At 48.6% G+C, this 12,370-nt stretch overlaps 1 protein-coding gene across 7 annotated transcripts in view; it reads left to right on the top strand.

The window, feature by feature from the left end:
• SIPA1L2 (signal induced proliferation associated 1 like 2) overlaps positions 1-12,370 on the top strand; it is a 222,928-nt gene that overhangs the window by 133,873 nt on the left and 76,685 nt on the right. For all 7 annotated transcript variants that reach the window (XM_060642826.3, XM_078434223.2, XM_078434226.2 and 4 more), the window contains 3 exons: positions 932-1,065; positions 2,753-2,941; positions 8,865-9,039. In XM_060642826.3, the coding sequence (XP_060498809.3) occupies positions 932-1,065; positions 2,753-2,941; positions 8,865-9,039 (498 nt within the window). The remainder of the gene's footprint in view (positions 1-931; positions 1,066-2,752; positions 2,942-8,864; positions 9,040-12,370) is intronic.

Below are 12,370 nucleotides of genomic sequence, written 5' to 3'. Positions count from 1 at the left end.
CAATAGGACCCCAGAAATCTGTTCCTGCCGTGAGACTCAATGGATTAGAACCCTGCAGGGCCAGTGATTTTATGGGAATGGCATGATTAGGTGATAACAGAATTAGATTATAGAATTAGTAGAATTAGGTTATAGAATTAGTAGATTTGGGGGAGCATGGGTGGTTCAGTCGGTTAAGTGTCTGACTTCGGCTCAGGTCATGATCGCATGGTTCGTGGGTTCGAGCCCCGTGTCAGGCTCTGTGTGGATAGGTTGGAGCCTGCAGCCTGCTTTGGATTCTGTGTCTCCCTCTCTCTCTCTCTCTCTGCCCTCCCCTTCTTGTGCTCTCTCTCTCTCTGTCTCGAAAATAAATAAATCATTAAAAAAATAATAATAGATATAGTTTGACCACAGCAACCCAATGACCTTTTATGTCTTTTCTGCCATAAAATTTCACTTTAGACGGTTAGGTGCTTTAGTGACATCCTAATGCAGGGGTAGTCTTTGCCACCACATTGGGCCCCAAGATTACCTGGCTAGTCCAGGTGCCGATGGTCATGCAAGAGAAGGTGACCTTCCCAGCAGGAGGGGGGAACCGTTCAGTAACGGTCTTCAAATAGCTTGATTCCTCTTTTGACGGTTTCTAAGAAGGGCAGCACCCTCCTTCCGGTGACACTCTTCATGTGACACCGTGAATTGTGGCAGGGGACAGGAGGGCTCCTGCTGCTCACGAGCTGGGGACGAGCCGCAGGAGAGGAGGAAGTAGTGGAAAATGAGACGTACGAATACATCTGACTTGGAAACAAAACACTCCGATCAAACCCCCGGTGGGGAATCGTGTACCCAGACCCGTGCGGTATTTCTTCAGAGATTTGACAGACGGACGAGCCCGGAGATACCCACGCGGTTCTTTGTTCCTTTCTTTTTATGCCACCACTGCCTCCTGTTACAGAGCACCAGAACTACTTTGGGATAGATGAAAACCTTGGCCCTGTGGCAGTCAGCATCCGGAGAGAGAAGGTGGAAGACGCCAAGGAGAAAGAAGGGTCCCAGTTCAACTACCGGGTGGCCTTCAGGACGAGCGAGGTAATAGCTGCCGTGCGTGTGTCGTTACTGTCCTGGGCTGAAGTTACTGCTTTAGATTATTTTGGACAAGGTATTGAGTTTCCTTTTGAATGTCACTGATGGTAGTCTTTAAGATCTTTGACAGAGCCTGCGGTATCTTTTTCCAAATAAAAATTTGAGAGCCTGTCACAGATGTTAAGCGGCCACGATGTTACTTCCCCCCTACGTGGTAGAAAAGGGAAAATGGTAAGAATGTGGGATTTAGGGGCTGAGAGGGGACACCTATGACCTGGACAGCGCATGTCAGAACTTGCAAAGTCTAATGCAGGAAACCCAGGAGTCGGCAGTAGGGGTGAGCGTGGCCATGCCGCCCCCACACACCTCCCGCATCGGGGCCCTGGCTTCGTGCCTCGCTTGCCTCGCTTTGCGTGAAACGCGAGGTTGTTGTACGAACGGCACACGGCGCACACCCGGATCAGTAGAGAGGCTGATTACGAGGAATGAGATCTGGCCCGCACGTGAGGTTTTATCCTCGTGACCCACTGCACTTAGAGGGGGAGCGTATGTGACAAGCATGCCACGTGTGGGTGTTGGTTGGCTCCTTCCGGATCAAAGAGAGAAGAGCGAGCCCTTTGCCAGTCTCCTGTGTGTGCACGAGGCCGTGTACCAGAGCGGCTCTGGCCAGGTGCTCCGGCGATGGCGGGCTCTACGCAGCATAGACAGGAGGTGAGTCCCTCTCTCACGGTGCCGGGTTTGAAGTTATAGACCCGTGCTGTCCCGTTCAGTAGCCATGAGCCGCACGCGGCCGTTTAAAGTAACGGAATGGAATTGCGAAGACCCGCTGGTCACAAGTGCCCAGTAGCCACGTGGAGCCAACGTGGCTCCCGCATCAGCTAGCCCAGATGAGCGCAGTCTCGCCGTTGCCCCAAACTCTGCTGGGCGGTGGTGTTCTAGAGCGTGACGCGCATAGCAGACGTCGTTGCTACAGCCCTCACCCCGCCTCTCTTGCATGCTAACAGTTCTCTTCCCAGAGTGAGGGTGGGTACAGCCAGAGCGAGTTGCTGCCGGGCTTTCCCCTCTGCGGCGTGTGTCAGAACGGCGAGCCCGTGTGTGCCTCAGAGACCTGAGGACCTCTCACGAGTCATGGGGTAACATTCGAGAGTGAGGAATCCTCAGAGCCCTGAATCACCCTGCCCGGGCCTGTCGCCGGATATCCCCATTCAGCTTCAGGACCGGTCAGCAGTGGAAAGTTAAATAGAAAAAGAGAAAGGAATGGAAGAAACGTTGGTGTGGAACAGTAGGGCAATAGGGAAAGAGAAGGGAGGGGCCGGAGGGGGTGCCGGTGACCAGGCCCAGCCCCGTGACCTCCAGCTGCTCCTCTGTGTCGACGTCCTGTTCCGTCTGAGAGCAGTGGGGACGTCAGTTTCCCCAGCAGCACTCTGCCTGCCCCCCCCCCCTTCTGCGGGCCCACATCTGTTGCAACCCCCTCCCGGCTTAGCCCCCCAGCCCCGTGCACTTTTGTTGTTTAGAGGCTGTGCTGATTTTGCTTCCGCTAGCCGGGGGCTGTCGTCTCCCCTGCTCCTCTCGGAAAAGAGACCTCCTTTCCTTCCTCTGCAAGGCAGCTCAAAACTTGTGCCTCAGAGAAGTAACCAGGAGTAAGCACGAACTCTTCCGTGACGTTCTGAAGCCTTCTGTTTTGCCCCTGCAGCTTACAACCCTGCGCGGCGCGATTTTGGAAGATGCCATACCCTCCACCGCCAGGCACGGGACCGCGCGGGGACTACCTCTCAAAGAAGTTCTGGAGTACGTCATTCCAGAGCTGAGCATTCAGTGCCTGAGACAGGCTTCGAATTCCCCCAAGGTCGCGGAGCAGCTGCTCAAGCTGGATGAACAAGGGGTGTGTACAGCGTGCGAGACTGTGTGTTCGGGGTATGACTTCGTGTCTGCGTTTCTAAATGTTTGGGACTTGCCCTGACCCGGCTAGCGAGACCACATCTGATTCATGATTATTAGACATCGGTGGTGTTTCTTCCGGGGTTTCAAAAAACTCACATCGCGCCTTTCCCCGAGCTAGCATTTATTCGTGTCCGCTGTGTATGAGGCGTTCCACACTAACAGGTAGGAGTGGACAGCGTGCCTTGGGAAGACTGAAGTTAAGACGTAGCCCCTTGCCCGGTGGGGATGGTAAGACCGAGAGCATAAAACCTCTGCAGGGAAGAATAAATACGGTGGTGGATCTTGGAGAGGTTTGAGGGCAGTGAGTGTGCCTTGGGAAAAGAAGGAATAACAAACACACCGGATGGCAAATCTCCTGAAGGGAGGTAGCATCGCAGCTGGGACTTGGGTAGAATTCCAGGAGGGAGATGTGAGTAGTTGGCCGCTTTAGGAACTATGACTTGTTTCTTTATAAGACAGGGGCACATCTAGGGTGGTTGTAGTTTAAACAACAACAACAACAAAGTATGCTGAAACTTAGAGCTAGGCTAAGGAGTTTGCACTCCATTCAGGAGGCAGTAGGGAGCCATGGAAGCTTTTTGGTAGGACACGGCACTATCAGAGCTGGATTCTAGGAAGATTATTCTGCTGGAAGGGAATGAGATAGGCTGGAGACGATCAAGAATGACGATGGCCTGGAGTTCAATTTTGGTCCGTTGACATCGTCCAGGAGAGAATTAATGACAGGCAGGCTTGAGACGGTGGTGCGGAAGATAGAAAGAGGTCTTTTAAGTGGCATATGCGAGATAACTTGGAGGGGAGACTGACAAGGAGGCACCCAAATATATGCAACTGATTTTAAATGAGCAGAAAAAGCAGAAAGACACTGGTGATGTGTATTTCTTGAATTTCCTAAGGAAAATTTTTCTGCTCGTTTTGGAGAGAATGCGAGGCATTTCTTGGTTGACCCAGTAACAGCAGTGTGGCTCATACTCGGATCGCTGGAATTCTGAGAGTGCTGAGATAGGAACTTTGTGTAAGGAATTAGCACTCTGTATGATCAGCTGGAGGAAGTAGCCACCATAACATTGAGAATGAATAAGCCTGGGACCTGTCTGTCTCAGGAAGGCTGACATATTAAAAACAACTAAACCAAACCAAAACTCCAGCCTAGAACAGTTGACTTGTAAAACTGCGTGGTCCACAAGATAGTTCGACCGTGATCATGACCGGGAAAGTGCGTGGAATGTACGAGATGTCCGTGAAGCCGATGAGGGAAACATGATCTTGGAAGGATCGTGGATGTATCGGTGCGGGTCCAGATGCTGTCACGTTCAAGCAGGCTTGTTGAGAAGAATCGCAATAACTTTCACGTCTTATTTTCATGTTTCTTTCTATGATGTTGCACGTCACGGGAGAATGCCGTAGTTCTGGGTCCCTTTATGTTGCCAGTGTATGCGGTTCTCCCCTTAAAGTATACCGCTGTACTTGCTGTATAGCAGGGTCTTGGCGAATGAGGTAGGTGGTTCCCTCAGGCTGCTCTAGAAAATTCCACAGATGGCCCATGAACCGCGGGCCTGAATCCCAAAGTCCTCAAGGCCCTGAGAGATGGTCGCAGCAGCTACCGTTGACCATTTCCTCATGAAATGAAGCACGAATTTGGGATGCCTGTTTAGCAGAATAGGTCCAGAAGCTATGCCAGGCAATTTTTTTATTTTAATCCAGAGTTTAGGTGCTTTTTGTAGTGCGATGTCAAAATTAATGCTTTGAAAATTGGGTTCTGCTTTTAAGTAAACCAATGCGTTCTTTAGCTCTGGTTGTATTTCATGTGTTTTTTCTTTGGCAATTGTATTTGTGTGACTTTGATATACTTTCTTAACGGTGTACATTGTGGTGTTAAACTTTCTGTACCTCTTGATGGTGCCTGGTTCCCGTATTCCGTGAGGAAGAGATGCTGTTTATTTTCATCTGTAAGAGATTGGACGGCCCTTTTTAACTTTCTGGTTTCTAAAGGACCCTTAAAAGTTGCCACTAACCGTTAGAGTGTCTGAGACTTTATTCCGAGGAGCGACCTTCTTATTCTCCTTCTTAAATGTAAATCCGCACAGGAATGGTACGGGCCAGTCATATGGTACTGTTCTTAAGGGTTTTTAATCGTGAAAAAAATACTCAGAGGATATATTGTCGTCTTCTGCTCTCCTGGGGTTTGTAGCCCGCCCTGGCTCAACAAGGTCGGAAAGGGCACCTGCGGTGTCCAGGGCACAGGTTAGTCGTGGAGAGTGACGAGGGAAGTAAGTAACTATTAAGCGAGACTCTGAAACTTGTGTTCCTTTCTCTGCATAAATTCACCTGTCAACCTCTAAAATCCCATGTTTCCTGTTTTAAAAGACTATCCTAATTTATGTAACAGGTGGCTTTCTAAAATTATGTAGGTTGACCAAAAAAAAAAAAAAAAAAAAAAAAATTCAGGTAAGTCGTGGCGGCTCCCTCTCTTAGAAGATCATGGCTTCTGGGGCAGAATGGCTAGTTTGTCCTTGGGCCAGCCGTCCCTTCCTCTTGTCCCCTCACCACCCTAGATATTGGGGTTGATTTGCACACCATGCTTGCTTCTAAGTCACGCATGTCCAAATAAATGAGGCTGCAAGCTCGCTGGGGGTAAACAGACCCAGAGAGGATAGAATGCCCTGGAAGGAAAGGGCTTCCCTGCACACTCCAGTTTATTTGCAAGACAATTCAGAAGCTTTGTGTTTGTCCCCTTCATTTAAATTTAAATTTTCTTGTCAGTGATGACTGGGCTTCTGGCCTTGGGAACCCAGCAGTCAGTCATTATCCAGTCCCAGAAACCAAAGGAGACCTCCCGCGCTCGGTTGTCTGTCTGAGCAGCCCGTCTGTATGTCCAGCTCTCCGCACTGAGGCAGTATGCGGTTTCAACAAGCGGGGATTTCTGGTCTGCGACAGCACGGACACCTGAGAGCCGGCTGAGCTCTCCCCCAGGACTGTGGGACTGGCCGTTGCCCAAGTCGGAATGGCTAAAGCAAGGACGGCGGGATGGGTCAGAGCGGAGGGGGGCGGCCCGAGGTCTGGAAAGCTTGGCTACAAACCCTGTTCCGCGAGAATTGGACATTTTAGTACTTGGGGGGTGGGATCCCCCCTTTAACTGTGCCCTGATTAACTGCAGGGTGCGTTACCAGCTGTGTGCAGGTCTGTTGCTAGCGTAAGGGGGGTGATGGTCGTGTGGCATTTCGACTGTTTTCGTGAGGTTTGTTAAAATGTTTAAGTCAGAGCTGTGTCTTCACGGCGTTTCATTCTGTTCCCGTTTTAGTGGAATGGCAGCCACCGTAGCAAGCCGGCCCCAACTGTTTGCTCGAAGTCCCTAGGGGTAGTCCCATCTTGCGGCCTCCTCACGGTAAACGTGCTCGGTGCCCCTGCCAGGCTGCGCGTGTCCCACGGGACATTTTCCCTGCAGCAGAGCTCTGGTCGCCCTCGTGAGCACCTGTGGGCTTTGAAATCTCTTGGAGCACATCCCCTAATTTCCGTGGGCCCAGGGGCTTCTTGGAGGGTGGGCAGATTCACAGGCAGGGTCTGTGACAGGCAATCTGCACAGGCAGATTCTAGACCCATTCACAGGCAGGGTCTAGACTCAGGCTGGCTTGTCCGACGGCTGGGGAGAAGGGTGTGAAGTGGACGGCACCACAGCCAGCGGGGTAGGCCCAGGGGAGTTCGGTTCTCTGGGTGTTTGGCCTTTGCCCAAATGAGAGTCCACAAGGAATATCAAGTCCAGGAGACTCTGGAATCACAGACAGAAATTGTGCCCGTCGGGTGAGGGCTCTGCTTAGCGGATGTGAGGCCGCACTAGCCCAAACCGTGGGGCCCCAAGCAGCTTTGCTCCTCTGGGCCTCCTCCCAAAGGAGTGGGAGCGTAAGATGGGAAAGTGGTCCCCCTCTGGAGCAGCCAGGGGGCGTCGGAGGCCGGGCTGCGCAAGACGAGGCGGCCAGGTGGTGTTGGCACATGGCCTGGCAGCACTTTGACGTGAGCGGCAGGTTGAAGAGAGAGGACAGGCCAACGGGACCGAGCGTGCGGCCGTGCGGCCCTGTCTACTGGCTGCGGGGGAAGCCGCGGGTGCCTGGATGCAGGGACATTGGGGCCCACGGGACGCCGGGTTACACACGCCAGGGCTCACCATCCCGCTCTATTTCTGGCGGACTCCCCTACAGGCTAGGGCCAAATAACTGGAGAGAGGTGAAGTCGTCTTCTGATGGCAAAAGAGAAGTCAAACCAACAAGATATCTAGGCCGGGAAGCAGGCATTCTGAGGCCTTGTTAGAGGATTATGGTGGATCCTGATGGTCGCTGAGATCACCAATGTCCAGGGTGATGCTTGCTAGTCCCGTGTTTCCCTGGCGTGCCGTAAGATCCTGAAACGTCTTCTGAGTCACTCAGGAACAATTAGCGTTCAGAATGAAGTAAAATCAGGCGTTTTTATTACACTTCGTACTACTTTTTAGACGATGGTCCGTTTGCAGTAAATACAGTGTCTCATTTATTTGGGGAGTTGGTCAGAAACATACATTCCTCAGTCTCTGGATGAAGGGAAATATTTTTGTACTTGACCCTCCTAAAGAACTGGTTCAATAAAATGCGCGATAGTGTGGCTGGAAAATAGCTTGTGCCCAGCATCTCATATCCCCACACTCAGGGCACGAATCACCGTGTTCACTGTGCAGTTGTGATTGACTGTCTGTTCAACTCTAAATTTATCCTAATGCGCAGTGAGGTTACTTCCTACGGGCTGCTTAGATCACCCTGGCAGGTGACTTCCTACCTTTCTTGGATTGTACGTTGTCATCAGGTAACGTGGATGAGACCGCTTTTGTCACTTTGCCGCTCAAGGGAAAGGAGTATCGTTTTGCCTTACTTTACGGCGAGTCAGCTGTAAATTTTGATTAAAGGCTCTGTTTTATAGCTCGATAATGAAAGTGAACGGTGTTATGGATTGATGCCTTTAGGAAGCCGGTGATGTCTGATAATCTGTCCGTTTTTGAGGCTCAGATTGCCGGTAGTAAGATCAAGTGCGCTGATTGCGTGAGTGAGGAGTAGTTTCTCTTTGGATATAATAAGAAAACTGTAAAAAATGGTTCCAGTTTCTCCCCGGCCTTGGGAGAAAGCAAGCCTTTGGCTACCAGCTTGATAAGAGATTGACTGCAAGATAGCGTTACGGCAGGATCTCCTCAATCGCTATCAAAATTCTTTACGGCTTTTGTATATTTAGCAGATGTTTTCTTTTCAGGATAGCCAAAAGTATAGAAATAACTGTAATTGTATAGCCAGAGTTATTTTTATGGAAACAAAACATTATTCTATTTATATACATATATCACAGTTTCCCCTGGGATTCCCTCCTTACCAGACCACAAATTTGGTTTGTGTTTTCATGACAGTCTTTCATATTTTCCTGAATGTTCAACTAACAACAAAAGAAGCATCAGGAACCAGAGAAACTTTAAAGTCGTGGCCTTTTTTTTTTTTTTCCCCCTAACATAGGAGATGATGCTTCTTATTATATGAAGTGTATAAAATTAGGTATTTCCATGCTTGTGTGTTTAAGTAGATGCCTGAACTTGTCTGTCCATTTTGGAAACCTGGTCGATCCCACATGGCCATTCTATACATTCTGTTTCGTAGGATTCCTGCCGTTTCTCCAGCTGCATTTTGGGGTTTCTGGGTTGTGTATTTGTAGCATTTTGTGCAGTGACCCTTGCTTCTTCCTCTTTTCGCTTATTTGCTTCTGGGAATCGTCCTGGCGTGCTCTCTGTAGTTTTAATCTTACTAGAAGTTAGCATGTCTGATACTCTTTGCCAAGTAATTACATTTCTCCCCCCATTTCAGCTGAGCTTTCAGCACAAGATTGGGATCCTTTACTGCAAAGCAGGCCAGAGCACAGAGGAGGAGATGTATAACAATGAGACGGCGGGACCAGCTTTTGAAGAATTCCTTGATCTTCTGGGCCAGAGAGTCCGGCTGAAAGGATTTAGCAAATACCGAGCTCAGCTAGACAATAAAAGTAAGCTTCATATTTGTGTGTGTGCACAAATCGAATCCTCCAGAGGTAGGCGTACCGCATAAATCTAAGTGAGCGATCACATGCCCTCCCGTTCTTGACCCCAGCAGCAGCCTGGCCAAGCTTCTTCGGGACAGAGTTTAGATTTCCTCAGACGAGCAAAAGGAGGCACATTTCTCAAGAGGTGTGTGTTTCACACGAGCTCAAAAGGTCAATTCTTTTTTTGTAACACCAGCAGAGAGATTCCCCAGTGCTTCGCGAAGAATCTTTTAATATTTCCTTCTTTCTTTTAGCCTCCCCTCTTCTACCACACCCTTGTTCCAGCATATACCGAGGACGCGCACTGCGTTCGTTTCTAAAAGACAGAATGTTAGCGCGCCCACTCCTGCCATGGTCTCGGGCCCGTTCTGTTCATTTCTGGTTTCACGATGTTAACTGGGGAATTGAAGCAGTGGTTAAAAACTGATGCGTCCTGTTTCCCAGGGACCTTACCCACGTCCCCTTGAGAGGGGCACACGTTAGCTCTGAGGTGCCGATTTAAAACACAGACTCACCTCCATCCTGTGATGTGCACATTTGTCTTGTGTCTTCATTTAGATAATCATATTCCTTCTGGCCCTCATACATTCTAAATATGTTATCTTCATATTTAGGCTGTTCAATTTTATTGCTATCAGCCTTTAAAATATCAGCCAGAGTAATTATGTGTATTTTGGACAATTTTCCTTATTATCAAGCAATTAACCGCTTGCTCTTTTAATAAAAGATGAGCAGTGGGGCGCCTGGGTGGCTCAGTCGGTTAAGGGTCTGACTTCGGCCCAGGTCATGGTCTCGTGGTTCGTGAGTTCAAGCCCCGTGTCAGGCTCTGTGCTGACAACCCAGAGCCTGGTGCCTGCTTTGGATTCTGTGTCTCCCTCTCTCTCTCTCTCTCTCTGCCCCTCCCCTGCTTGCACTCTGTCTCTCACTTTCTCTCTTAAAAGTAAACATTAAATAAATAAACAAACAAACAAACAAACACGAGCAGGTAGTTTCTATAATTGGAGGATGTGGGAGAGCACAAAACCCAGTCCTAGTAGGGGTAGTGAAGTGAGGCCTTTCCCCGTGGGAGCGTCCATGTGAGGCCATCTGAGGTTCCACAACTCTGTGTCCCCAGTGTCCGTCACCTTGGGACCCTCACTGATTCTTGTCTACATCAGGGTGGTGCTGGGTCTTTGTGTACCTATCAGTCAGATCCAGCTTTTTATCTTGTTTTTTTTGGAAGTTACGTTTAGAACATGGATGATAAGACCTGGAGAGACAGTGTTAACTCGTATGCGGGCCCCTGTGTGTCCTTCACACATGCGAGGGCTGGAGTTTGATTGTTGTTTTGAATGCCTATTGCTCATGCCTCAGATCTGTAAAGACTGTAGAATAATTTGTGACGCCCACGGTGAATATCCACATATTTTAAGAAAAATCGGTGCGAACTTGCTGGACTTTTCTTTTTTTTTCTTGGCCAACTCCCTTGCATGCAAACCACCACCCACCCCTTAGAGGTGCGGGCATGCTGCCCTTAGGGATATCCTTCCAGGAAAGTCACTGCTGCTGTGGATTCATTATCATGAATGCCTGTCATCTTTCTTCAGCGGGGTGGATTGAGGAAACGCCATAAGACCTTCTGATCCATCCATTCTGTAAAAGCACAACACAGATAATGTGAATGTTTCCCTACGTGTAAGAATGGACATCAGCTTTAAATTTTTATGACCTAGGAGAAGTCCTTGTTACATCACAGATGTAGCACTAAGCACCTTTGCTCAGGGAAATGATAATGTAAGAACGAGATTTTGATGCATTGATTCTCATAATCAACAAATCCAAGTTATTTTTATGAGTAAGGCGTTCCGGGAGGTGTGAGGCCTAAGACATCCCTTTAGTAAAGAGGAAGTTTCTAAGAATTACATTTCATGAAATGCTCAGATAAAATTTTGTCTTTCGTGGAACACACACAAAAAATCTTCCTTCTTAAATTTATGGGAGTTGGAGCTTTCACTCTGTCCTCCCTCTTCGGATCCGGGCCACAAGCAAAATTGAGAATGTTGGGCTGGAGTATCTGGGATGTCCTTTCTGGCTTTGAAACGGGTTCTTTCTGTCTCAGGTACAAAGTGAAACGCAGTAGGATCACATGATCATGAGCCACTAAGATGCTCTCTGCTCACCAGAGTACGGACCCCAGGCTGTGGGCAGCCCAGCCCCTTCCGGTCTGGATGCAGAGAATGGCAAAACTGGGCTCCGCCTTGATGGCCTGCCGCTCTTGCCCAATAGAAATATTTGCAGCAGATCCTCGAACAAGCTCATCTGTTTACCTTCCCCATTACCATACTGATATTTATGATGAAAACTTGCAGAATATATAATTTCAGAAGGCCATCTTATAGTACTGTTTGGGATAGACTAATGATGATCTCTTTTTTTTATTTTAGAGAAAGTGGAGAGAGAGAGTGTGAGTAGGGCAAAGGGGCAAAGGGGAGGGGAGAGAGAGAGAGAGAGAGAGAGAGAGAGAGAGAGAGAATCCCAAGCAGGCTCCACGCTCAGCACAGAGCCCGATGCGGGGCTCGATCCCATGACCCTGGGATCATGACCTGAGCCGAAATCAAGAGTCAGATGCTCGACTGACTGAGCCACCAGGCGCCCCAGTGATCATATTTTTAAAAGTGTTTCCCCCCAAAATGCATTTTTCTTCCTTCACTGCAATTTCCTGAAGCTGAAACCTGTTGTCTAGACCTACTAACTACCTATAAGGATGTCTCTAACTGAATTTTAACCATCTGAATAGCAGTGTGTTGTGATGGGAGTCATTGAATGTGCTGGGTTATCTCATCCCCTGGCCTTCATGTTGTTATTAGCCAGTCAGTTCCTCATAAAAGAAGACAATCATTGCTCCCTTATGACTGTGCTTGCTCACTTCCAAAGCCACATTCTTTAGCCAAGACAGTTGGAATGGAACGTTACTTTCCATGAAGTCCTACGAAAAGTAACAGATGTGTGTTTAATACGTAGTTAAAAGAGAAAATTGCTTTATTGGGGACCAGAAATATACAGCTTATTAGAGAAATATCCTCTCTTACCATCTACAAGTTGATTTGTCAGTATCCGTATATAAACATTTTAAATTCTTCCCTTTTTCCATTCAGTTGCCTTCTGTGAGTACCTCCTCAGACTCTGCAAAACTGTATGTGATGCTTTTTCTAGAAAACTTTCAGGACTGCTTCTGAGTCAGAATGAATATTCAAAAGAAAAACTGCAGGATTCAGGAAGAAAATCATAAAGGCCCACGAATGCTAGATGTATTCAT

This window comes from Panthera onca, chromosome D2 (assembly GCF_046562875.1).
Source record: "Panthera onca isolate mPanOnc1 chromosome D2, mPanOnc1 haplotype 2, whole genome shotgun sequence".
Lineage (NCBI taxonomy): Eukaryota > Metazoa > Chordata > Mammalia > Carnivora > Felidae > Panthera > Panthera onca.
Note: the sequence above shows the minus strand (reverse complement) of the source record. Positions and strands in the feature narration are given on the sequence as shown.